General features: G+C 39.2%; 1 protein-coding gene across 1 annotated transcript in view; it reads right to left on the reverse strand.

Annotated features, from left to right (window-relative positions):
• The window catches only part of LOC124555396 (eukaryotic translation initiation factor 2D), a 177,933-nt gene that overhangs the window by 60,062 nt on the left and 90,856 nt on the right, over positions 1-27,015 (reverse strand). The window contains exons 2-3 of the mRNA XM_047129292.1: positions 22,630-23,802; positions 2,451-2,540 (exon numbers count right to left, since the gene is read on the reverse strand). Coding sequence (XP_046985248.1) covers positions 2,451-2,540; positions 22,630-23,802 — 1,263 coding nt within the window. The remainder of the gene's footprint in view (positions 1-2,450; positions 2,541-22,629; positions 23,803-27,015) is intronic.

The raw sequence follows: 27,015 nt of genomic DNA on the forward strand, positions 1-27,015 counted from the left end.
ACCTGTCAACCTGCGGCTGGGAATTATGCGTTACCCAGACATCTGTTAGGCGTCAGAAGTGTGGGCTGGCCTTCAGGAGTGCACAGGGAGGAAGAAGAAAAAGAGAAACCTCAAATACCGAAGTGGAGGAAGGATAGGAGAAGGGGAACGAAAAAAGAAAGAAGGAATGAAAGACAGTGGAGATACTGTTCTGATATTGGCAACTGAATCTGCAGAACACACTTCCAACAACATCCCACACATATTCCTGAAGTGAAAGACATGCAGCACAGAAGGGAAAAGATGCTACAAAGGCTGGTGACCCGTGATAGCCAAGCATGAACCTGTTAAAGAGCAGTGAGTCCCCTGGAGGCTCCAAGGACTCTGACAAACACTTAGATGGCTTAGCTTTGGAGTCCCCTCTTAATCCACTTTCAGTTGAAATATTCATGGACCGTATCGAACAACATTTTTTGAATAAAGATGATTTGAGTGTAAATTTTACATAGTGTTTCAGGTATGAAGATGACGTACTGTTTATGTGGACAGGACTACAAGATGGGTCAACATCATTTTTTTTTCCGAAGCTTATACAGTCAACATAAAAATATTAAGTTCACAGTGGAAACTGGCAACAGAGTCATGAACTTCCTAGATGTAACCATCGACATCAGTACACAAACACACTGTTTCAAAACTTATTGTAAAACTACAGCTACAGGCAGAGTAATACCTTCTTACTCACAACACCCAGTAACACACAAACATCCAATTTTCCACTCAGTGGGGCACCATTTCATATCAGTTCCCATGTCCCAAGAAGACTTCAGAGCAGAGTTAGACATAATAAATTTTATTGCATCAACCAGTGGCTATAATCCTACCCTGATTGACTACAGCTTGCAATATGAAACAAAAATTGAAAATTACATCCATTCCTCTAAACTACCTCTGCTGCTTGTTCCACTGTCTGCAGGAAGTGGTGTACAACACCATACATAGGACCAGTATCACAGAGTGTAGTAAAAGCTACAGCTATAGGACTTCCTACTATGTGAGGAACAGCACAGTCCAGTGTATTTTCAATGGCAAAGATAACACATAATTACTAACCAACAGTGGGTTATACAGAATATTCTTGTACTGACTATGGTTTTATATCAGTCAATCAGGCATAGACATAGGAACTAGGCTAGCTGAACATGAACATGAACACAGCTGGAGGCTGCAGAATTATAACTCCACACTTGCCGAGCATGTACTGAGCAAGGGCCACAGCTACCAGCCACTGCCCCATGTCCTTTGCTTAACAAACAAATGCCAAAAACTCGGTCTGGTGTAAGTCCTGTAAATCAATAAACATCTGGCCCACAGTTGTGATTTAATATAAAATGGCCAAAAACAACTCAATACTTCTACCCTTCTAAAATTCACTTAATCCTCTCAGTTTTCCATTACTCCCCACACTGTCTGTTCCTTTCTATTCCTCCAATTACTGTTTTGATTTAATTTTTATTTCGATTGCTTATGTACTCTAATATTCTGTTGCTAAATCATCAGTTCTCCCAGGTACTCTAATGTTCTGTTGTTACAAAAGTCAATTCTATTTTTACTCTGTTTCTGTATCACTTGTGATGTGTAATAACTGTTCACAAGCTATTCTTTAGTAATCTTGTCAAGTAATAATTTATTTTACAGGGATTGTTTAATTTATTTTATATGTTACATAGGCACAGTTTTTTGTCCTGGTGTTAATGTTTTTCCTGGTTTGCACCCTTTATATTTATTTAGTTTCCAACTTTTTGCATATTAATTTCATTACTACTGCATTGTCGAAGATGACATTTATTTTGTGTGTGTCGTCAGTTGAAGTCTGATGATTGCCTTGTAAGCTGAAAATCGGTTAACTAAACAAATAATCCTGTAGAAATACACAGTATTGTGCTTTTCATTTATTATTATGAGGCTCTACAAAGAGGCAATGGAAGAATTAGCTAACATAACTTGAATAAAATCAAATATTTTCATTACTATGACTGAAATTATCAAATTACTAACAAATAGAAAAGCAATATTGTTGCAGAAATTTTCATACCTGTGATTCCATTAAAAGCTTCAAGAATCTGCACATCTGTTGAATATTTCTGTTTACTACTGACAACACACAGCAATGCAATCTCTAAAAACAATTTATTTTGAATCACAGTTATATGTAATGAACTGTGAACAGCTGCTTCTGCCAAGTATTGAACACCAGTATTTATTTATTTCCACTGAGCTGGATATTTAGATGACTACCTGCTGAATGGAAACTCTCCACTTCATTCAAGCAGATGAGCAAACACGGCTCACCTTTCCATCTGTCATGGAAGTGTTAGTTATGCCATTTAATGAATGTTTATAACAATAAGTAGCATGCAGGCAATAAAGCCAAATCTATGCTGTAGAACAATCAACAATGAAAATATTACCTTCGATCTGAGGTACTCTGCAAGTTTTCCTCCTTAACATAATCAGTTATGTGTTTTCTCAGAAGGCTGACAGGTAAACTTGTGCCTTTCCTGGAAATGGATATAGCTGTCTTAACGTCTTATCATCAAAGTGAAGATACAGCATACATTAACATGCACATTAATAGTACAGCATTGTTCAATTTTGTTCTTACAATCTAAAGGTATTCATTTGTTAGTTTTTAGCACAATACTTTTCATTTAGACTTTCTAATAACAAAACTTCCCAGAAGATTAAAGATGTGTGCAGAACAACGACACAAATTGGGGACCTTGTCTTTCATATGGAATGCTCTTGCCCACTCAGTTATTCACGAACGACTCATGACCTATCCTCATAGCTTAACTTCTGGCAGAACCACTATCATAATTTCTTAACTTCTTTCTAATGATGTTTTACAAAAAATTAGAAACAGTAGATAGAGATTTCATTAACATCTTACATGTTTATCATCTCTCTAAGTTGTGTAAGGTAGGCATCATGTCTAGGCAAAAATTTACACACACACACACACACACACACACACACACACACACACACACACACACACGAGGAAAGGAAGTGGGGGTGGAGACAAATGATGATAATGACAATGACAAGGAGAAGGAGAATAAGAGGCTGAGTGGATGACATTGTCAATGCAAAAAGAATAACCCAGCATTCTTGGTAAAAACAAAGACTTTATGTGCCAAAACGAAACATTAGATTAGATACATTGTTCATTCCACACACTCACAGTGAGGATACTGGACACATGAGAAAACAAAACAACACAAGAAATTTCCAGAAAACTGGTATGATAATATTCATTCTACAGGTGTTACATGAAATAATGTTGAAAGATAAGATGCGTAACATGCCAAAAATATAACTGGAGATAGTAAAATGTAATGTGTGTGGGGGAAAAAAAAAAGAAAATAAGAAGAAGAAGAAGAACCACAACAACACCACACTGAAATTATCAGTTCTGAAGACACGGTTGAAACCTGTGCAATGAATTCATATTGTATTTGGAATGAAGGATGATTAGAGACTAACGTCACATTGCTGAGAGATCAGAAGAGACAGAGCACAAGTTCAGATTATAGGAAGGGTGGTGATGAAAATTGACCATGCCCTTTGCAGAGGAGCTATCCAGGCACTCACTTTAACTAATTTAAGGAAACATTGGAAAATCTAAATACTGATGGCCAGTTGGGGATTTCAACTTCTATCCTCCCGAATGAGAGTCCACCCAGTGTCTTACCATTGCGCAACTTCAATGTTAATATTTATTTTATTTTTGTATCGCTGTACACTTTAGGTTGATTCAGGTATCTCAGTATATTTGTTAGTTATTTGATCATAAGATATCTGTGATGGCAAATATTGAGAACTTAACTAACCCGGGATGAATTATGATCATTTTCGTGTCTCTTGAACACAGAAAACAAATTGTGCATATTTCAAACTCCGAGAGATTTTTCAGCTAAAGGAAGAATTTTAAATAAGCAAAAATGACCAAACACATATGAAAGCTTCCATTACAGTATCTGTGGGTAGCCAATAGATGCAAGTACTCAGCACACACATGTAGATTGCCAATCACAGTGCTGCAACAGCTTTATTTAAAAAATGGTCCATAGTTAAAAACATACCTTCTAAACATACTAGTTTCAATCTGTGAATGATTAGCTGAAGTAGAAAAACTCGAGCTGAAATTGGATGAGGACACAAAATTCAGAGAAATTTCATGCAAGTATGGAGCACACGAAATTAATCCTTGCTGTGGATATAATGCTTTTGATGGCAGTGGCAAAAAGAGTGACACTGAGCACACTTACTTGTGATACACAGTTCTCTTGAAGGAAGCAATTTGATTGTATGTCTCTGACTCTACAATGGAACTAGTGTCCATTCAGGAAGGATAATATGAAAAGGGGAAGGTGTCATCACATTCTCCATAAATGAAGCTACTCGATAATAAAGTACTTCCAAGTGCTATTGTAAGCTTTTTCTGTACTGAAGAAGACACACACAAGATTGTTCTTGTGTATGAAGACCAGTATTTGACAGAGATTCAGAGTCCTGCCAAGCTTCAGTATTAATATGGAGTCAGAGACAGTGGGTAGCAAGCAGCCACAATTCCTCATGGTTACACAGACAGTGTAAGCCTACAATACACTAGGCACACACTGTGTCAAAGTTTTTAGCTAAAATGTGTGTGTTCATTCAAATTCTGTCAGAGCCTGAAATCACCTGAAGACTGAGCCATATCATATTCTGGACTAACCTTGTAAGCTTATAGCAAAATTAGTGTTTTTTGGACTCTCTTACTTGCCAGCCATTCACTACGTCAACTTTGTCATCACTGACCATTCGGAACTGCCATTTGTTCTGCTAGTCACCTCACCACTCACATGCTGGATGATAATGAACTTTCTGCTGCCCACTGAGTAAGATAGCAGGGTGGGGACATAACTTCCAAGCCCATACTAAAAATGGATAAGAGTTACTAGTGAGATCTAGTCAGTCACTGACAAACACAGCAACTTCAATCTACACAATTTCACCCCTGAGCTTGCCCTTTCATTGAGACTTGAATACACTCACCAAAGAGGTATCAGGGAGCTTGAAAGTGTGTCTTGTATAGATACACAGTGTCGAGATAGAGAAATAACAAATGAACCATTGAAAGAAACACATTTTAATTTCCCCACAAGAGGGTAATATTTTCTAATTGCATACCATATTTATGTCCCAGGTCACAAATGTCTGCTCAACATGACACAGCTTGTGCACTGCTTCAAGATTACACATTGCATCCAGCATTCTCAGCCATAGAAACAGTAACTTCTTCAACAACGTTAAGCACAATTGGCTGTTGTCCTCTCTCAGAAGCAATTCCCAAATTGTCAGTTAATCTGAACATCCGAATCATGTCCTTCAACCATGGTGCTGAAGGAGAACCTCTCTGTATACTTTTAATGCATCGATACTCACAAAGAGCAGCAGCACTGTTTTGATAAAACAGCTTTACGAGTAAAGCCCTGCTCAACTTCTCCAGACCCATGTTGACTGTCTACAACTGTAATGCACACTGATACTTGTGTTTCAATGTACATCATCGTGCCAGTACCAGCACTTAATGGCAAGTCATGACAGTAACACTACTAATAATGCAAATTGTGCAGCACATAGTCTGAACATCATTCCTATGAAGTTGTCTACCAATACTGTAAACATATTCCATCTACAGTAGCTCAAGTAGCAAAAGTTTATTTATAACCATCATGTATTCAGACAATTTTGCATGTACTAGAGTTTTTAGTTTATCTCCGAGTGTCCTGTTACCACTGAAATTACCATGAAGTATTGGTGCAATCTTTCAAAGAGTGGGATAGAGGATGGAGGTGGAGACTGTGTGGTGGGAGGAGGAGGAGGAGGAGGAGGAGGAGGAGGAGTACAAGGCTGTTTTACTAGTACCTCTATGTGAATAACATCATAATCTGTATGGAAGATTGTTGGCGTTTCCTAATTAGATGAGTTTTCCTCTATTTTCTTAAACAAGAGCTTGTGGCACCATGTTCGTCAGTCGCACCCACAAAAGATCTGTGAGCCCCTTGGGTCAAAATACATAGTGAAATCAACTACATAGTGTCCAGTTCTACAACCTTCATGAAGCATCAGTTTAGCTTTTGCTTTTTAGTATAACTAGTAATGACAGTACCACAAAACACAATTTTATGATCCACCGAAGTGTATATATATAACTCTGTGTGTGTGTGTGTGTGTGTGTGTGTGTGTGTGTGTGTGTGTGTGTGTGTGTGTATGTGTGTGTGTATTCTGCCACTCTGCGACATCATGCATGACAATTTCTTCTGTCCTGCACTCTCTTCTACAGAATTTCCAGGGTGTTGATTCATCTCACCCTTTGCGACCCTCTTTTCCTTGTGCCTTCAATCTTCCTCTGCATTATAGTCTTTTCCAGTCAATTACATCTTCTCATAATGTGCCCATAGTAGGTCAGTCGTCGTTTCAGTATCAGACTTTCCAGGGAGCAATTTGGTTTTATTTGTTGTAATAATGAGCTATTTGTTGCCTTTGTGGTCCACAGAACCCTAAGGAGTTTCCTCCAAGATCACAATTCAAAGGTATCTATTCTACACTCTTCAGCCTTTCTTATGGCCCAGGTCTCACATCCTTACATCACAACTGGAAAGACCATAGCCCTTACTGTATGAACCTTTGTTGTTACAATTACTTCTCTCCTCTTAAAACATTGTCCAAGTTGGACATTGCCTTTCTCCCAAGTAACAAGTGTCTCTTGATTTCATGGCTGTAGTCACCATCATCAGAAGGGTTAAGGGAAGAAAACCTTGATTAAAAATCACCTGTCCCCTGGTAGGGGTTGGACGCAGGATTGACAGCCCGCTCTGTAAAAAACAACTGTTGCGAAACTTCTACAAAGTAAAGTCGGTCGGATGAAGGAAGATGGACCTGGCATGGAAAAGGACAAAGAGGATGGAATACAAGTAAATGAAGGAGGGAAAATTAGGAAGAAGAGAAATATAAGGCGTAGATCAGATCTATATATTGGTACTTGGAATGTGAGATCCCTATATCAACCAGGAGTACTGAAAGTAATGATGGATCAAATAATGAGTCTGAAGCAAAGTATAATAGCACTACAAGAAATTAGATGGACAGGGAGTGGAGTTTTAGAAAAGAAAGAGGTGAATATATTCTATAGCTGCAGTGAAAGTGATCACCAGCTGGGGACAGGATTTGTTATACGTCATCAATTAAAGCATTTGGTAATAGGGTTTACACCCATTAATCCAAGATTATCAACACTCAGGATAAAGGGGAAATTCTTTAACTATTCCATAATTACTGCCCATGCACTAACAGAAGAAGAAGAAGAAGAAGAAGAAGAAGAAGAAGAAGAAGAAGCAGTATTCTATGAATCTTTGGAAAGAGTATATGATGAGTGCCCAGGGCATGATATTAAAATAATAGCTGAAGACCTAAACGCTCAGGTGGGGAAAGAACAGATTTATGGACCGATAATTTGCCCCAACAGCAAACGTGCAACAAGTAATGAGAACAGAACAAGGTTTACACTGTTTGCAGCATCTAGAAATATGGTAATAGGATCAACACTGTTCCTACATAAAGAAATTTATAAGGGAACATGGAACTCACTGGATGGAAACAGTAAACCAGATCGACCATGTGTTAATAGATGTGAGACACAAATCGGACCTATTGGATGGGAGGAGTCTCAGAGGCCCAAACATAGATACAGATCATTTTCTGGTATGGGCACGGGTGAAAGGCAAGGATATCTAACGCAGCGAAAGGACACCAACCCAGGGCACAGAAATATAACATAACAACTTTAGAATCAGTGGAAGTAAGAGAACAGTATCAGGAGAAGATAACTTGGATTCTGGAAAATGCTGGAGAATATAACAATATTGAAGATCAGTGGGAAGTGATAAAAGCAACGGAGGAGACATAGGCAAGAGAGATACTTGGAATTGGGACAAGACAAGTAAGACCATCATGGTTTGATACTGAATGCGAAATAGTAACTGAAGAAAAGAACAAAGCATATAGAAGGACACTGGGATCACACTGTATGAGGATAGTAGAAGAATGCGAAGAAAAAAGGAGGATTGAAAAGAGGACTCACCAAAGAAAAAAAAGAGAGAATGGATGAAAGCAAGTGTCAAAGAAATGGAGCTCATGAGAAGCAAAAATGAAATAAGAAAATTCTATAGAGAGGTGAATGCTGCACGGAAGCCTTTTGGTAGCAAAACAAGCTTAATAAAAGATGAGACAGGGCATATAATAAGTGAAGGGAAGGGAATATGCGAAAGATGGCGCAGGTATTTTGATAGTCTCCTCAACCCTAGAATAACTATACCAGTGTGGCAATTACAGAGGGATCACACTACTTAATTTGGGATATAAAATACTCTCTAATATACTATTCGGCAGAATACTCCCAATCATACAGAGGGAGACGGGGCTGTACCAATGCAGATTCCTTCCTGGGAAGTCAACCATAGATCAAATATTCACCTTAAGACAAATCCTTGAAAAAATAAATGAATACAGAGTTGGCAAGCATCACCTCTTTATAGTTTTCAAAGCAGCTTATGATAGCATAAATAGAGAGCAGTTATATCAAGTTCTAGATGAACTGGGTATCTCTAGAAAGTTGGTAAGGCTGGTGAGAATGACAATGAGTGAAACACAACGTAGTGTAAGAATAGGAGGAATGATGTCCAACACATTGAGTATTAAAAATGGAGTGTGACAAGGGGATGCATTGGCATGCCTTCTCTTTAATGCCGCCCTGGAGAAGGTGATGAGAAACGCAAACCTTCTGAACAGAGGAACGATCTTCTATAAATCGGTGCAGATACTGGCCTACGCAGATGACATAGATATAATAGCAAGAACCCAAAAAGCAATTGAAGAGACATTTACAGCTCTTGAACAGGCCAGTAGGAACATGGGGTTAATTATTAATGAACAAAAAACAAAATATACGGCAGCTGGAAAAGCACATAGAGAAAATATGCCAAATGTAATAACAATGGGCAATTATACATTTGAGAGTGTTGAACATTTCAAGTATCTGGGCTTGACAGTTACACATCTAAATGATACCTCCTTTGAAATTAAGCAGAGATTAATACTGGCCAATAGAGCCTATTTTGCCCTAACAGGACTTCTAACCTCAAGGCTCCTGGTTCGTACCACTAAATTAACTATCTATAAATCACTTATATGACCAGTGCTTACATATGCCTCTGAAGCCTGGACATCAACAACTAAAGATATTGAAAAACTGGAGGCATTTGAAAGAAAGGTACTTAGACGAATTATCGGCTCAATCTGTGAAAGAGGAAGATGGAGGAGGAGATACAACCATGAGTAGTATACCATATACAAAGACCAATCCATCAGAAGGATAGTGAAATCATCCAGACTGAGGTGGGCGGGACATGTGGCTCGCCCGAAGGATACAGAAGTACCAAAAAGAATATTACAAGGAAAGCCAGGAGGGCAGAGAGGACGTGGTCGACCAAGATCCAGATGGGAAGATGGAGTAATCGAAGATCTTAGGAAGATGGGCTATAGAAACTGGAGAGTATTGGCAAAGGACTGAGAGAGATGGAAGGAAATTGTAGAAGAGGCCAAGGCTCATCACGAGCTGTAGAGCCAAGAAAGAAGAAGAGGTGATAATTTGCTGCTGATGAAGTTCCAGTAATGCCAGTAAAACATTCTGCCACTGCTCCTAACAGTTTTTATGGGCTGAAAGACACTTCTGACAAGTACTGTACCAGCTACTTGTCAGATATTACATCACTTTAAAATTATTAAAGGTATAACACATTTCATTCTAACTTATTCTGTCACCAACATTCTTAATAATCTTTAGTCACTGTTCATAATTACATCCTTGTAGTCGATGTGAAGCACCTACAATTTACTCAGCATATAAGGTGCCTAAGTGCTGCTTGGATACAGTTTAGCATTCCTCACTCACCCAAATGGGATACTGCATGCTATCTCAATAATTTGGAGATGGCGAGTTAATAGTTTGAAAGGTCATACTTTTCACATGGGCAACAAAGCCCAGATGTCACATTTGTGTTCAGAAACATTATATGCTGTCTGAAAATGTATGACTACTTCACCAAGTGTGGATTTCCATGGCTTACTTTGATAGTATATTACACCTGTTATATGTTTATAAACTGAGATTGTGGAAATCTTCATTACTGTTTGAAAGATCAGAATTAGCTGCAGTAATGGAGAAGAAAGAGAAATTGATGTAGGTAAAGACCTCCACACTTCTGAAATATACATGTATAACATGTTAAATATTTAGAACAAGACATAATTCATCCAAATGGCCAGATGACACACTCAAAATATATACCCCGGGTACAGTGGTAGCAGATATCCATTGTCCTCTACACATATTAATATCTCTTCTGAAGCAGTAAAGAAAAGAACATTCTTAATGATTTATATCACAGTCTCATTGTCCTCCAGATCGTGTGGGATAGAAAATGGCAAGGAAGGAAATTTGTCCAAAAGCACAAATCATAGCAATCCTGACGTCAGTGTCATCACTCTTTTTCCACACTAATACTCATGACAGCGTCACTGTTAAGTTAAAAATATACACTGCAAATCTATTCTGTGTGTAGAACTTTAGTTCTCCAAAATCTGATTCACAGTTGTAAGGAAACTCTTGTAAAAGCACAAGTTCCTCAGTTAAGTTATATTTTGCAAAGTCTTCACTGTCAGCAGTGTTATTTTTCAGCTAATTTACGGATTCCATTCCTTTATTTGTTTATCCCTTTTAACAAACCCCCCCTCCCCCCTTCCAATTAATATTAGCACGTACACATCATCTTGGTATGTACATCACATCAAAGTGAAGTACAGGAGTTAGACAAAAATATTGCAACACCAGGAAAAATGCATGTTTGAACATAAATGGAGATGCTAGCCAAGCCTGCAGGTTGCACTCTTGTATTTGACCATGAATGGCACCTGTGCAGTGTCCTCAATATGGTGCGAGTGTCAATCATGGTCAGATCAGTGGTTTGGGTAATTGCAAGTGCATTAGGATGGAGCTAAGGGAATTTGAATATAGGCAAATTGTTGGTGTTCCTATGATGAATGCTTCTGTAAACAAGATAGCCGAAGTGTTTGGTGTTTCAAGAGGCACCGAATCTAAGAGCTATACCGCATACAGGGAAAGTAGAAAAACATCATTTGCTAAGTCACAATGCAGATGAAGGTACGTGCTGAGTGATCATGACAGATTGGAGAGGGTTGTGACAAAAAAGTAAGAGAGCTGAAAATGTCACTGCAATAATGTCACACTCGCCAACCCTGTTAGCACCAAACCAACATTAAAGGAGCTTCATACACTGGAAATTGCTGGATGAGCTGGAAGTCTAAAACCACATATCTGTGATGCAAATGGTGTAATCTGAAAACATGATTTCAAAGTATCATAACCTGGACTATGGAGGAATGGTTGGATGAGTCTCGTTTCACATCGTTTCCAACTTCCGGTAGAGTTTATGTCCCAATAGTGGAGCATGCCAGGACTTGGGCAGCCATATTATGGAATTCAATGGGCCCCCATGGTTGCTCTACAAGGCCACATTATTGCTGACAATCACATGACCATTTTGGCTGATCATGTCAATCCCATGGTACAATGTTTATTTCCCAATGATGGTGATGAGTTCCAATCTCAATATTACTGAGCCCTTGTGGTCTACTTTTGAGAGCAGGGTGTGTGATCACTACCCACCTTCATCATTGTTATCTAGACTTCGTAACTCAGTTGGTGAGACTACTACATAAGAGAATCATAGTTATGGTCTACATTAGTCTCCAGGAAACACTCTGGGAATTAATGTTACTTTCAGTTCAACTTATTCTTTACATATATTAAAAGTCAAAAGCTTCATACAATTGTGATTTGCTTACCACACTAACTCAAGCTGATTCTTGGGTGGGGCAAAGGCAAAGGCCCGTGAGTACTCCAAGCAAAACACTGTTGCATTGAAAGCAGTTTATGAATTATTTATGTGTACTTAGCCTCACATAATAATCATAAATGAAAGTTGACAGCAGCCCAAATTAGAGATGTTCCAACATTACATGGAGTGTATGTATGAAGGACAAGTTAGAATCTTAAGAATATTGAGTCTTTACAGCAACTAGCAGCAACAGTCAGTCAAGTGAGGTCTAAAAAGAAACTGACTGCAAACTCATATACACACACTTCAGGCAGAGGCACTCTGAGACAGACTAAATTGAACAGCATGAAAATATCCCTAATTAAGGTAAGTGGTTTCAATTTACCCAGACCTGAAGGAGAAAAAAATTAAGCACATTACCAGTGGTATACTCTTGTGAAGTAATATTGAACACTCACTAGACAGGTGCCACAAAGAATTTGTCTGAGACATGAGGAGCAACAAAAACATTTTTGATGACCTGGTTACAAACAGACTTGGTACCTTTTAAGACAGTGTCATTAAGAGTCAGGAATGAACAACTTTGATGATGTTATAGTAACAACTATTACCAACGCAAAATGTGTACTGTTCAAATCCCAGTCCAGCACAAATTTTCAACTTTCCCCATTGATTTAAATCAGTGCCCACTTGCAGCTACTTTCTTTAGTTCCTTTGTGTGGTAGACCACAACCCTCACTTTCTCTGGAAGTGTAGTCCACTTCTACTAAGATGAATGCTACCATGTCTAATTGGTTGTTTTTTGTCTGTACTGAATGTGGCCTCTACCTCTACATGTACACGATTACTCTGCAATTCACACTTAAGTGCCTGGCAGAACCACTTTCACACTATTTCTCTACCATTCCACACTAACAGTACACAGAAAAGCTGAACACTTAAATCTTTCCAGGTGAGCTCTGATTTCTCTTATTTTATTACAACATTCATTTCTCCCTATGTAACCAAGTGTTGGCAAAATATTTTTGCATTTTAAAAAGAAAGTAGGCGATTGAGAGTTTGTGAAAAAATCTTGCTGCAGCAAAAAACATCCTTGTTCTAATGATCGCTACCCCATTCCGTGTATCTTAACTGTAACACTCTTTCTCTATTTCATAATAGGACAAAAGAAGCTGCCCATCTTTGAACTTTTTCAATGACCTCTGACAATCCTACCTGGTAAGGATCCCACACACAGCATTACTCTAGCAGAGGACAGATAAGAGTAGCACTGACAATTTCTTCAGTGGAAATTTTCCAAGTGTGTAAAAAACAGTCTTTGGTTCATCTTTCCACAATACTCTCTATGTGATCATTCCAATTTAAGTTTTTCATAATTGTTATCTCTAGGTATTTAGCTGAACTGACAGCATTTAGATTTGTGTGATTTATTATGAGACCAAAATTTAACATTCCTTTTAGTACGCATGTGAATGATCACATACTTTTCATTACTTAGGTTCCAACTGCTACTTTCTGCAGCATGCAGATCTCTTGTGCAAGTCATTTTGCAATTGGTTTTGACCATCTGATGACTTTAATAGGTAGTAAATGATAGCATCATCTGCAAAGAATCTAAGAGGGCTGCACAGATTGTCTCCTGAATCACATTAGGGACAGCACATGGCCTATACCAATTCCTTGAGGAATGCCAAAAATTTCTTCTACTTTGCTCAATGACTTGCCATCAATTACAATGAGCTGTGATATTTCTGTGTTATTGCTGATATTTGTTTTATGAGAATAAGACAATGGTCCAAGGCATAATTCTCTGCCTAACTTTTTGTCTTCCTTTTTAAATGATTTCACCTTGCTTTCAGCTGTTAGAATTTTATTTTACCATTGCAATTTCTGCATTGGGACATTTTCAAGCATCTACAAATATAATACAATGCAATGAAACAATTTACAATATAGGTGGGTATAAAACTTCTCAATGTATAGTTCCCACACTTGCACTGTTAATTTGATCTGATATTTCATCTATGCTTCATTAGTAAGCTGCTGGACTTGTTAATGTGTGGACAGATTTTGAGAAGGAGTTTCACTGTGGGAATTATTAAAAGCATCTCACATTGAAGTCTGTGCTATATTTCAAGCTCCTGTAAAACTTTGCGAATCTTGGGGATTTTAGGTTCCTTTAAATTTAGCATGCTTATTTTGTTTATGTTATTAATTTATTTGGCATAAATCTCTTAATTGCTGTCAATACTATTTCTTGGAATTCAAGACACATTTGGTCTGTGCTTTCATAGTTACTCTGGAAGGAATTTTACATTTGTTTTTTGGGGGGTTTGGATGAACAGTATTCAGTATTGCTACAATGACCTTGTGGTCACTAATCCTCGAATCCTTCGTTGCTAAGTGGTCAAGCATGTTTTCCTACTCATTTATAGTTTTGGGTGGTTTCTTGAATTAATTGAACAAAATAATTTTCAGAGAGTGTTTAGGACAATTTTGGATGAAGTTATACACCTGCCACTAGCTTTGAACTTGTATTTTTGCCAACACTGAGAGAAGACTGAAGTCACCACCAACTTTAACTGTATGAGTGGGGTATCTATTTGGGATGATACTTATGTTTTCCCTGAGTTTTCAGAAATCGTAGAAGGAGGTGAGTAAAAGTAACCAGTTATTAATTTATCCCAGTTGTCAAGTATAACGTCTACCCATAATGACATGAAGGAACTATCTAATTCAATTCCACTACAAGATAAAGCACTGACATCAACAAATATGCTACCACCAACCATATTTACTCTATCCTTTCCAAACACTGCTAGGTCCTTTGTAAAATTTTGGCTGAACTTATCTCCAGCTATAGTCAGCTTTCAGTATCTCTAATGATTCAAGCTCCAGTGTTCTGCATTAGCGCCATGATCTCTGGTTCTTTCACAACACATGAAAATTTACAACTATAACACCTATGGTTCCTAGGTCTATTCTCATGTTTGACCTGCATGTTTTGAGACTGAAGTCCTGTTTGTTCTTTTCAAACATCCTCTAACCTAAAGAAACTTTCCAGTGCACTCCACACAGCACCCCACTACCTGTGCAGCCATCTCCTGTACATAACGGACCCCAGATCTACGAAGTGGAACCTGATACCCTAACCACCTTATGGTGTTACTCTAGGAATCTGTTGCCTACATGGCTATAGAACTGTCTAAGCCTCCAATTCAGACCCTCCACTTGGCTCTGTACCAAAGGACTAGAATCAATCTTGTTGGTGATGGTTTGGATAGTCAGCTCCGCTTTCATCTTGCAAACAAGACAGGCCATCTTTGCCAATTTAGACAGCCACTGTAAACAAGAGACACTCTTTTCCAATCCAAAGCAACACATATCATTAGTGCTGACATGAGCCACCACCTGCAGTTGGCTGCATCCTGTGCTCTTCATGGCATACTGAAGGACTCATTCCACATCTGGGATGACTTCTCCCACTATGCACACAGAGCACACACTGGAGTTCTTCCCTTCCTTGGCCACCATACGCCTAAGGCACAGCACTATGCACCTAACAATGGAGCCCCCAGCTACTAGTAATCCCAGATATACTACTATACCCAGATACTGCAGGCCGAGTTGCTAGCTCTGAAACAGGAGAAGTGACTGCATCTGGCTCAGGATTTTTATCAACCTCAGATAGATGGGTGGGTAGATAGATAGATATCCAGGAATCAAAGGCCCTGCAGATCACACGCTGCTTCCACAAACTGCCTCCACTCCTTCCTGTTTTGTGCCCAGTTACTCCAGGTGTCTTCAATCCCCAGGGCTGCTAGGTCCTTCGCCAGGTCGTCCATCCAGTGCTGCCTTGGTTGTCCAATGGGGCGTTTGGTGTTTGGTTTCCCCTCTAGTGCCATCTTAGCCTGTCTTGCTTCTGGCATATGGGCTACACGGCCCACCCATTGTATTCTTTTGCTCTTTATCTTCAGAAGGATAGTTGGTTGTCACATCAGAAGGTAGATTTCCTTGTTTTTCCTCTTCCTCCATTCTCCGTTATCTAAAACTTGCCCCCATATCTTCCTCATTACTCTTCTTTCAAATATTAATAGTTTTTCCTTTTCTCGCTTAGTCATGCTCCACGTTTCTAAACCATACATTACTGCTGGGCATATCACTGTGTTGTAGGTTTTCATCTTAGTGTTCACTAAGATCGATTTAGAGCCTAGCGTCTCTGAGTGAATGCATGCATTTCATTCCCACTGATATTCTTTCCTTGATGTCCATTTTTTTATGTTGTTGTCCGTGGTAAATCAAGATCCAAAGTACACTCCTGGAAATGGAAAAAAGAACACATTGACACCGGTGAGTCAGACCCACCATACTTGCTCCGGACACTGCGAGAGGGCTGTACAAGCAATGATCACACGCACGGCACAGCGGACACACCAGGAACCGCGGTGTTGGCCGTCGAATGGCGCTAGCTGCGCAGCATTTGTGCACTGCCGCCGTCAGTGTCAGCCAGTTTGCCGTGGCATACGGAGCTCCATCGCAGTCTTTAACACTGGTAGCGTGCCGCGACAGCATGGACGTGAACCATATGTGCAGTTGACGGACTTTGAGAGAGGGCGTATAGTGGGCATGCGGGAGGCCGGGTGGACGTACCGCCGAATTGCTCAACACGTGGGGCGTGAGGTCTCCACAGTACATCGATGTTGTCGCCAGTGGTCGGCGGAAGGTGCACGTGCCCGTCGACCTGGGACCAGACCGCAGCGACGCACGGATGCACGCCAAGACCGTAGGATCCTATGCAGTGCCGTAGGGGACTGCACCGCCACTTCCCAGCAAATTAGGGACACTGTTGCTCCTGGGGTATCGGCGAGGACCATTCGCAACCGTCTCCATGAAGCTGGGCTACGGTCCCGCACACCGTTAGGCCGTCTTCCGCTCACGCCCCAACATCGTGCAGCCCGCCCCCAGTGGTGTCGCGACAGGCGTGAATGGAGGGACGAATGGAGACGTGTCGTCTTCGGCGATGAGAGTCGCTTCTGCCTTGGTGCCAATGATGGTCGTATGCGTGTTTGGCGCCGTGCAGGTGAGCGCCACAATCAGGACTGCATACGACCGAGGCACACAGGGCCAACACCCGGCATCATGGTGTGGGGAGCGATCTCCTACACTGGCCGTACACCACTGGTGATCGTCGAGGGGACACTGAATAGTGCACGGTACATCCAAACCGTCATCGAACCCATCGTTCTACCATTCCTAGACCGGCAAGGGAACTTGCTGTTCCAACAGGACAATGCACGTCCGCATGTATCCCGTGCCACCCAACGTGCTCTAGAAGGTGTAAGTCAACTACCCTGGCCAGCAAGATCTCCGGATCTGTCCCCCATTGAGCATGTTTGGGACTGGATGAAGCGTCGTCTCACGCGGTCTGCACGTCCAGCACGAACGCTGGTCCAACTGAGGCGCCAGGTGGAAATGGCATGGCAAGCCGTTCCACAGGACTACATCCAGCATCTCTACGATCGTCTCCATGGGAGAATAGCAGCCTGCATTGCTGCGAAAGGTGGATATACACTGTACTAGTGCCGACATTGTGCATGCTCTGTTGCCTGTGTCTATGTGCCTGTGGTTCTGTCAGTGTGATCATGTGATGTATCTGACCCCAGGAATGTGTCAATAAAGTTTCCCCTTCCTGGGACAATGAATTCACGGTGTTCTTATTTCAATTTCCAGGAGTGTATTTGAGCCGGTGTACGCTCCTGAACCTCTTGCCATCCATCTCAAGAAATTCTTCCTGGTCTTGTCTTCTTCCTAATTGCATGAACTCTGTTTTGTCTTGATTCTCTTTGAGCACATTCCTTTCAACTCATGCTTTGATTCACTTAGTACTAGTATGTCATCTGCATATGCGTGACAATTGAAGTTACCATCCATCTGTACTCCAGCCCACTCCTGTTGCCTACACTTTTTTATTACTTTCTCTAAGATGACATTGAACAGAACACATGAGAGAGCATTCCCTTGTCTGAGGCCTGTCTCAATCTCTAATATTTCTGATTTGGCTCCTCGGAAACATATTGCTGCCTTTGACCCTTCCATACAAGCTTACACCATTCACACTAGCTTCTCAGGGATTGTGAAGTCATTCATTGCATTGTATTGTATTGTATTGTATTGTATAGGTTATTCCTGTGGATGCTCTCATATGCACGTTGAGAATTGATAAACAGGCTGTAGACATCTTTCCCAGTGTTTTTCAAACAATTGTCTTAGTGTGAAAATGTGATCTATTGTCAATCAGTTTGGTCGAAAGCCAGCTTGGTACTCCTGCATGTTGCTCGCTACAAATGGTTGCAATTTTCTGAGGATAATGATGGACAGTAGCTTACATGTTATATTCAACAAGCTGATTCCTCTGTAGTTACCACATTCCATTTTGTTTCCCTTCTTGTATATTGAGCATATTATAGACGATTGCCATTCTTCTGGTAGTGTCTCCTCCTCCCATATCAACTGCATCAATTTATATATCTCTAAGTATAAGCTCTCACCTCCCTCCTTGATTAATTCTGATGTTATTCTGTCCTCTCCTGGGGCTTTGTTGTTTCTGAGACCTTTGAATGCGATCTTCACGTCTTCTTCACTAACTTCCCATTCTTCTTTATCTTTCCTTCGTAGTGTCTTCAGGTAACATCTCATCTGGGTCTGGGCAATTCAACAGTTCTGAGAAGTATTCTTTCCATCTTTCTACAATTCTTTCTTTTGTCATTTATCAAGATGCTGTTCTTATCTCTAATGAAAAAAGTTGGTCTCTGAAATCCACATTTCTGATTTTTTATGTATTGAAAGAATTGCCTTTAATTCTTGTTTTGGCACTCTGCCTCAACTTGTTCTAGCAAACTGGTTAGGTAAATTCTTTTCTCTGCTCTTAGGATTTGCTTTGTCTCCCTTCTGACATTGATAAAACGTTCCCTTTTCTGCTCATTCTCCCTGTCAGCTAGCCACTTCACCCTCATCTTCCCTCTCTTTTCTGTAGCCTTCTGGCATGTCTTGTTGAACCATTCCCTCCTCTTCATTATTTTCTTTCTTCCCAATATATCCTCCACTACACTTTGTACCATGGACTTTATTTTTTTCCACTTTTCCTCCACATTCTCTCTTGCTTCCAGGGTCTCTAGGACCTCAAAACAGTTTTTGATTTCCAAAGCATATTGTTCTTTAATGGCACTTTCTTGTAGTTTCTCAACATTCAAAGCAGGCTCGAGTGTCCCCTTCTTCTCATGCATGTAGGTGAACATGAGTTTAAGCCTGTACACAATGAGGAAGTGGTCTGATGCACAGTCAGCTCCTCTATACGACCTGTCGTCCATGACTCTATGACTATAGCGCTGGTCCACCAAGATGTGATCTATCTGGTTGATGGTTTTTCCATCCGGTGAGCACCACGTTCCATTATGTATTCTCTTGTGTTTGAAGTGAGAACTTGCTCTCAGTTTCTTTGATATAGCTAAGTTGGTCATCCTTTAACCATTCTCATTGACCTCATCATGTAAACTGTGCCTTCCTATAGTTGGTATGTAGAATTATTCTTTTCCTGCTTTTCCATTAAAATCTCCCAGCACTATCCTGATATTTCTAGTTGGTGTGCTCTCAATTGTTTGTTTTAGTTGGTCATAGAACTCTTCCTTTACCTTATCTATTTAACAACAGACAGCATTTGAAATTGGTTGTCAGATGAACTAGATAGGTCTGTTGATCAGCTCCCTGGAAAGTCTTACACTGCCTGCTACACCTTTGAACAACCCTCAACTCTGCCACAGATGAAGGCTCAACCACAAAGGCTAGCAGTAATCAAGCAGCTATACTGAACCCCTCCCCCTTTTTGAACAGTTTGAGATTGGTATATAATTTTTCATCTGATTGTAGGGCCACACCATTTTGGAAAATAATATCTCTTGTCTTGTTTAAGCTTTTTCTTTTGGGGTGGGGGGGGGGGGATGATAGTAACTGTAAAAGCAGTACAAGAAATTAAGATTTGCGATCATGCAAAGTTTGTTGTCTTATTAAGGCAAGAGCTGCTACCCATCTATCGATTCAATGCTGCCACCTCTCCAAATATGTTCTCAATGTGTTTTACAAATAATTGGGATTTCATTGTCAAGAAAATATTACCATTCACAATCATCCTCAATTTGGCAGCACTATCTGTCCTTCCTTGATGTAGCAAAGGGCAGAACAGACACACAGTTGTAGTGGCCACTATCTTAATTACCATACCTATCCAAAGAAATGTTTGGGATCTCAAGTTCATCAGCTTGGGAGAGTATTATCCATTTTATTGCAGGTTACAATGGTCTGCATGATATAACATAAATAAAAATAAAAGTGTGTTCTTAGCTGCCTTTGTCACATTAACTTTGAAACTGCTCTTAGCTTTCTTGCTTTCTTCTATCATTTACAGCTTTTCCATAATGAAATAAAATTTATTAAGACAGCAAGATGGGTTCATGAAAATGCTCTATTTATTATGTGAGTGTATAGTGGAGCCAAGCAGAAGCATTGAAGTATAAAGGTCTGACTAAATTGCAGATTTTTGTGCCTGGGGCTACCACCACCTTGGATGGACAGCTTGTAGACCACTACTACATACCAAATTTGGCGTGATAAAGCAGTTTGTAAGGATTGCCTTCAGGTCTGCTACTGAAAACTTGCTAGGGAATAAAAACACAAAAAACATCCAAATTACAAGAACACTGATAAAACTATGTTAAAAAAGTTTCCAGATATATTGCTGTAACATGAGTACAACTTCCTCAACATACACACAGACTACTTCCCTGAAAATCCGAGACCTTATACTGAAGTGAAGAGCAAGGATAATGCTTCCACCATAGTATTAAGGAGATACAGAAGTGGTAGCAGGGGAGCCTGAATGAAAGTATGATGGCTGACTATTGCTGAATACAGAAGTGGGACAATGAAGATGGAAGTTCTGTGTGGAAAACAAAAAAGAGAAAGTTTGAAAATTGTATGTAACAGAGTATTCATAACGTTGTCCAGACAATTGTTTGTAATATTTTTAGTATATATCTACAAAAATAAAACAGTATTTATAAAAATATAGTCCTCAATTGAAAATTTATTTTAGTATTTATCAGCTGATTATCTCTTTACACAGTAACCCTGATTTATTTGCAGAAAATCATTTTCAACATGCTTACAACACCAGAAATCAAAATAATTTTATGCTGCCAACACACCATTTGAAACTTTATGCTCAAACTCCACATTATAAGGGCATGAAAATTTATAACAAAGTGAAAGGAAGAGAATTGCTCAGCATAAATTTAGAAACACTTAAAAAATCCTTGTATGAGAAACTAGTGCAGAAATGTTACTATCCAGTAGAAGAATTCATAAATGACTATCTGAAAATTTGAGCAGGAGAGAGCAAGTACTTAGGACTATTAATCTTAAAAGTCTGTTACTTTTCAAGAAAAATTATTAATTGCTTCATTAAGTAATTATTCAGTGCTGTATATTATATTACTGGTATTATAAGGAAAATTGTAAACCAGTTTTTGTGTTTTGATGAGTCTCCTGTGCTTTTAAGTCAATGGCTTGAAATTGTATGTTATGAGACAATAAACTTCTACTATCTTTACTTAAATCTTTCAAATAGATCATATTTTTTTGAAAAATCCTCATATGACAGGAGAAAATTAAAATAATTTTCAGAATCAGAAATATAAACTGATGTAAAATATTTGTTTTTGAGAAATAATGTAATAAAAATTTTAAAAATATATTATTATGGTGTCACCAACACATATGCAAGGCAACAGCCACCTGGCACAGTGGGTGTTCTCTGGACTCTTGGTGCCCCAAATAAAGTGAGCACACACTCCATGGCTTATGCAGAAAGTTCACTGGGTGCCCTCCCCCTTACAATTCAAAGGGAAGGGAAAACAGGATGAATCAAAACAGCATCTGTGTAGAAGCCACGCTGTCATGGAGATGGGAGCAAGGAGAATGTAAGCAACAGAACATAACAGATAGAGGTGTGAGTTTTAGTACAGAAAAGAAAGAAGTACTCCAATGGCTCATGGACCCATGCTCATCATATGCATACAAAGGTGCTCGTATGATAGTTTATGGGGAGAGGGGGGGGGGTTAATAACTGGAGGTATGGAGTATTTTTAGTATTATTTTGGAAGATGACTGGCAATTTGTAAGTAGCCATACAAAATTCCCAGTCCTGACGCCATTAAAAACCTGCATAATACTGACTTTTTTTATCATTTTCTTGAAAGAAAAACACCTGACTACACTATATTTGCCTGAGAGAGAGAGAGAGAGAGAGAGAGAGAGAGAGAGAGAGAGAGAGAGAGAGAGAGGAGAGAGAGAGACCTGGGAGGGGAGGTGGCAGGGTGTGGTCCCTCACTTGACCTCGAGTACAGGTGCCACAACATGCATACTTACAATACTTACAAAGGTTGAGCCCCTTGATGGGGTAGACATACGCAGCTATGGTTTGACAGAATCATGTACATAATTATTTAACAGTTTAACTTTGTTCCTTGCATGCATAAAATATGTATTTTTTTTTTTTTTAATTTATACTCACACATATCCAAAATGCCTAAACAAAGGTAGGACAGCAGCAGTCACCACATACATCTCTTTTATTTCTGGGCTTCCTTTGCAACCTTGATCTTTAGTTTCTGGCTGGGATGTGCAGTTATCTTCTTCAGCATACACAAATTCCCTAAATCTTGGGTGGCTAAGATCAATGCTCATAATTCGTTGGACACCTTTGGTAAGTTCCTTAACTTTGATTATATTGATTGCGTCCATTTCAACCAAAAACTTTGACAGTTTCTTGTAGCTCGTTTTTTTGACATCAAGTGTCCTACCAGGAGGGCAGGCAGGTAATAAATGCTGCTTACAAAATGTGCTTGCCAGCATTGGGTACTCTGCTTTCTTTGCTGTCGTTTTCAATGCTTTAAGAAAACAGTACATTATCAGCTCGTCCATAAGTTCCTTTTCATCGCTATCTTTTTCCGACTGTTCAGAAGTTTCTTCACAAACTTCATCTGTGAGGGTATTTGTATTTGTTATAGAAAATTCCTCATCTGCCTTTTCTGTTTCAGAAGTACATGAGGATTCAGGCTTTGGTGAGTCTATGACAATTTCACTAATCTGTGACACCAAATTATCTTTTTGCAAAGAATCATGTTCTTCTTCCTCTTTTTCACATGCAAATCCACTGGGAGGTCCCAAATTTGGAACTGCTGTTTTTGTACCTTGGGCCCACAAGTCATCCCCCAGAAAATGCAGAACGCGCACTGCTTTTCCTCTCTTGCCACAAAGAAACATGTCTGTGCTTGAGAGATATGTCATACCAACAGCAACTGGAGCAAGGTTGGTTGTTGTGTTAATAGCAACTCTTTCTCCTTTCTGCAAGTTGCCATATGACTTTGCATTGTATTCACCTTGCAAAATCACACCAGGTAACATGAGGTCAGCTCCACCAGCCAGTTTTGGGAACACCTGTGGCCATGTTGTGAAACAGTACAGAAGTTCTGGAAATTGCCACAGTAAATATACTGTTGGGAAAAGAACACCTTCATATTCAAATACAATTGGATTATTTACAGCAAAGTAAACCATGACTAAATCCTTTGAGTGCGTGAAGACTTTCACAACAGATGCTGCCTCCTTATTTGGTATTATAGATAAGACATCTTCCTCCTTCAACTGTGGAAAATTTTTCAAGATCTCAAATCGTAGCTTTTTTCTGAAAAAGAAAAGGAAATGTAGTAAACATTGTATTACTAATATTAAAATTGAAGCTGGAAGGTATAATACATTAGAATTAACAAAGAGAGAGTCAGAGTTACAAGTAGTTTAAAAAAATAAAACTGTGACCTCAGTGAGGTACCCCGCAACAAAAACTAGAGAGAAGTTTTGTGTAGCATTAATGGCACCATCTCTCCCCACACTCCCTTTACACAGGTAGCAAAAGATGAGCAAGGTCAAACTTCAACACATTCTACAAGTTGCATACATTAAATTAACTATGGGATACATCAAATATTATTCCACTCTTACCTCCCCATTTTCAAATAGTGGTGCATCTACAACTCTCTATCTGTCAGAGAAATGGTAACACTTGCTTCCCAAACTAAAAACCTCACCAAACAGCTAATACATTAACTTGACAATCACATAAACTTGCTATGAATTAATAATATCAGAAGATACCTGAAAAGGCGCTAGGAAGTTGTTAAAATTTCTCAAAAACAACATTCTGTCTATAAAGGAGAGTGACCCATGTATTGTAAAACCCACTTTTTTTTAATTTTAGACACTATCACCTTTGTAATATGACAATAGTCATTACTCATTTTTCTTATACATTCTAGGAAGATGGCCAATGTATGGCCAAATCCAGTAATAACGTATCGTATTATAAATGTAGTTGAGAACATACTGAATACCAAAAGTTTCTACGCAGACCACAACAATTTCACAATCACTGTAATCACATTTGTTGATGGTAGTAAAATTTAAATTGTACATTTGTCACTAATTTTGACTGTAGTTCTGTATTCTGGCATAAAATCTTTTAAAAAGTTGTCTGTGGGATGGCACAGGACATCCCAAGTTCCTTGAATCTGAAAGTGTTTGCAAGAGACTGCTTGTAAAAATTATTATTCAAAGTATGCCATACGCTTATATAGTTGCAAGGTAATGCAGCAGCTTTCTTGAAAGTATTTCTTTCCTTACCTAGTTCCATGCCTGAGATCACTATGAAATAGCTGCTACATGCTGACATTTGCAGGACAGAACTCTATGAAAATGTATAACCACATCTTAATATGAGAGACTGCTACAAAATGGTCCAAGAAGCATGCTCCTCAAAATTTATTGCAGTTTTCTGGTCAGTCTTGTAAGTTATGAACCACATGATTGCTAGACTTGGACTGGTAGTTTGCAAGTGGAGAAACAACATTTTCAGTAGTATGCTGATGGTATGACTGAGGCACATGTTTACCAATTGCTCACATGAGTTATAACAATATACACTGTGGAGCACCAGGACAAACATATTCAGTACAATTTGTTTTCTACTGAAGCTAGCATGAGCTGTTTGCGCTATCTCATGATTTTAACAATATGCCATGTATTTACATGGTTATAGTTTTAAAGTTTCTCCCCTGAAAAAATTAATATCGACAACTGGTAAGCAACATGCATGACACCAACTTGGACGCGATTACTGCCAGCAATCACACCAACTTGGACGCGATTACTGCCAGTAATCCTAATGATGGGTTAGTATCCAACACCAGCCAAATAATAAATAATTTATACACTGCTTAGTGACTCTGTTTGAAACAATGATTTTTATCAGGTACTGGTACAGTCAATCTGTGGAAAGCACTATGGTTAAAAGTAGGAACATTTCCAAGATTGATTCATCAGGATCAATTCATAAACTAAATCTCTGAATGATTTTCGAGATTTTTTTTTAACCAGTTATTGGAATGTAATAGAGAGGACATTGTTTATCAAGAGCAATCAAAGTTGTGAAACTCTTACATGAAGGGCAGGAGGAGACAGGGTGTGGTGGAGGGGGAGTCATCATTTCACAACCTAGTGACACTAACAAAGAACAGATATTGTTTTTCACAAATACAAGTCGAAAAGAAGTAAATAATGAAGACGTTTTTGTAACACAGAAATAGTAAAGAAATACTTAGGTATGCAACTCCAACACAGCTGAAGTTTGATTTTTTTTAATTTGTAGGTAGCGACTGCTACTAATAATTGCTCTCACAAGAAATCTTTGAGGAGACTCATAATTAATGCAAAAAGGTTAAATCATTTCATAGACATGTTGGAAAAAAATAAGAAAGGTACATTTGGATTACTTGGAATGAACAGTAAGTATGTGGAGTTTGACAACACTCAACAATTACCAAATATTTCCAATCAAAAATCCTCTCTAGACTTGAATAACAGTAATTACACAATTCATATTAAATACTATGTTCTTCACACAGTGTTAACAGTTACTGTACACCTACACTGTATAAACTGTTACTAAAGCTGTGTGTGTGTGTGTGTGTGTGTGTGTGTGTGTGTGCAGATGAACCAAAATAGCATGTAGGTCAATCGACAATGACACTTTCCAACAAGCAATGGTGTGACTTGACAGTTCCATGCTGGACCACAAATCCAAAGATCTTGCTTTTGATACCGAGTCTTGCCTAGGTTCTTTCAATAAAAAGAAGTCTAGTAAATTACTATGGTGTTCAAAGCAACATTCAGCTTGAGGACAGCTCTACATAATCAGACAATGAAAATGTATACCTCAGCTACTATCTGCATCAGAAGTTTCTATAGAGTTGAACAACAGTGGCTTTAAAACCTGTAAATTATTGAATCTTTCATACTTACAAAAAGATGTCAACATACATGACAAATGTTCTGTTTATACATACGTTAAGATTATGCTCAGCAAACAGATGAAAGCCCAACATGATGCTACACACTGATATGGTCGACAACAGTTTGTTTAAGAAGACAAATCAGCCTCTCAACATTATGGTCAATGCAAGGTGGCAGTCATCTGTCAGGTACCATATGATTTATTCTCTATAGCACAGGTAATTATTGAATTATCCATTATTGAAACCATGCCACCGAATACAGCAGTTGCTGCTTTCCTGGCATTCCGAGCTTCTCTAATGATCAGCGTGCAGTGTGCAAGAGCCTTAAATACTGAGAATTATATTATACATCTACATCTAGCCATGTTATCATGTGCGGAGAAGGGTACACTTTGTACTGCAGTCTCTTCCCCTTCACCTGATGTTGCAGATGCCAATGGTATTCAGGAGGAACGACTGCCTGTAAGTCTCTGTATGAGCACAAATGTCTCCAATTTTACCTTCATGATTCTTTTGCGAGATATATGTAGGAGGCAGCAATATATTGGCTG

The sequence above is a fragment of the Schistocerca americana genome, chromosome X (assembly GCF_021461395.2).
Source record: "Schistocerca americana isolate TAMUIC-IGC-003095 chromosome X, iqSchAmer2.1, whole genome shotgun sequence".
In the NCBI taxonomy this organism is placed as follows: domain Eukaryota; kingdom Metazoa; phylum Arthropoda; class Insecta; order Orthoptera; family Acrididae; genus Schistocerca; species Schistocerca americana.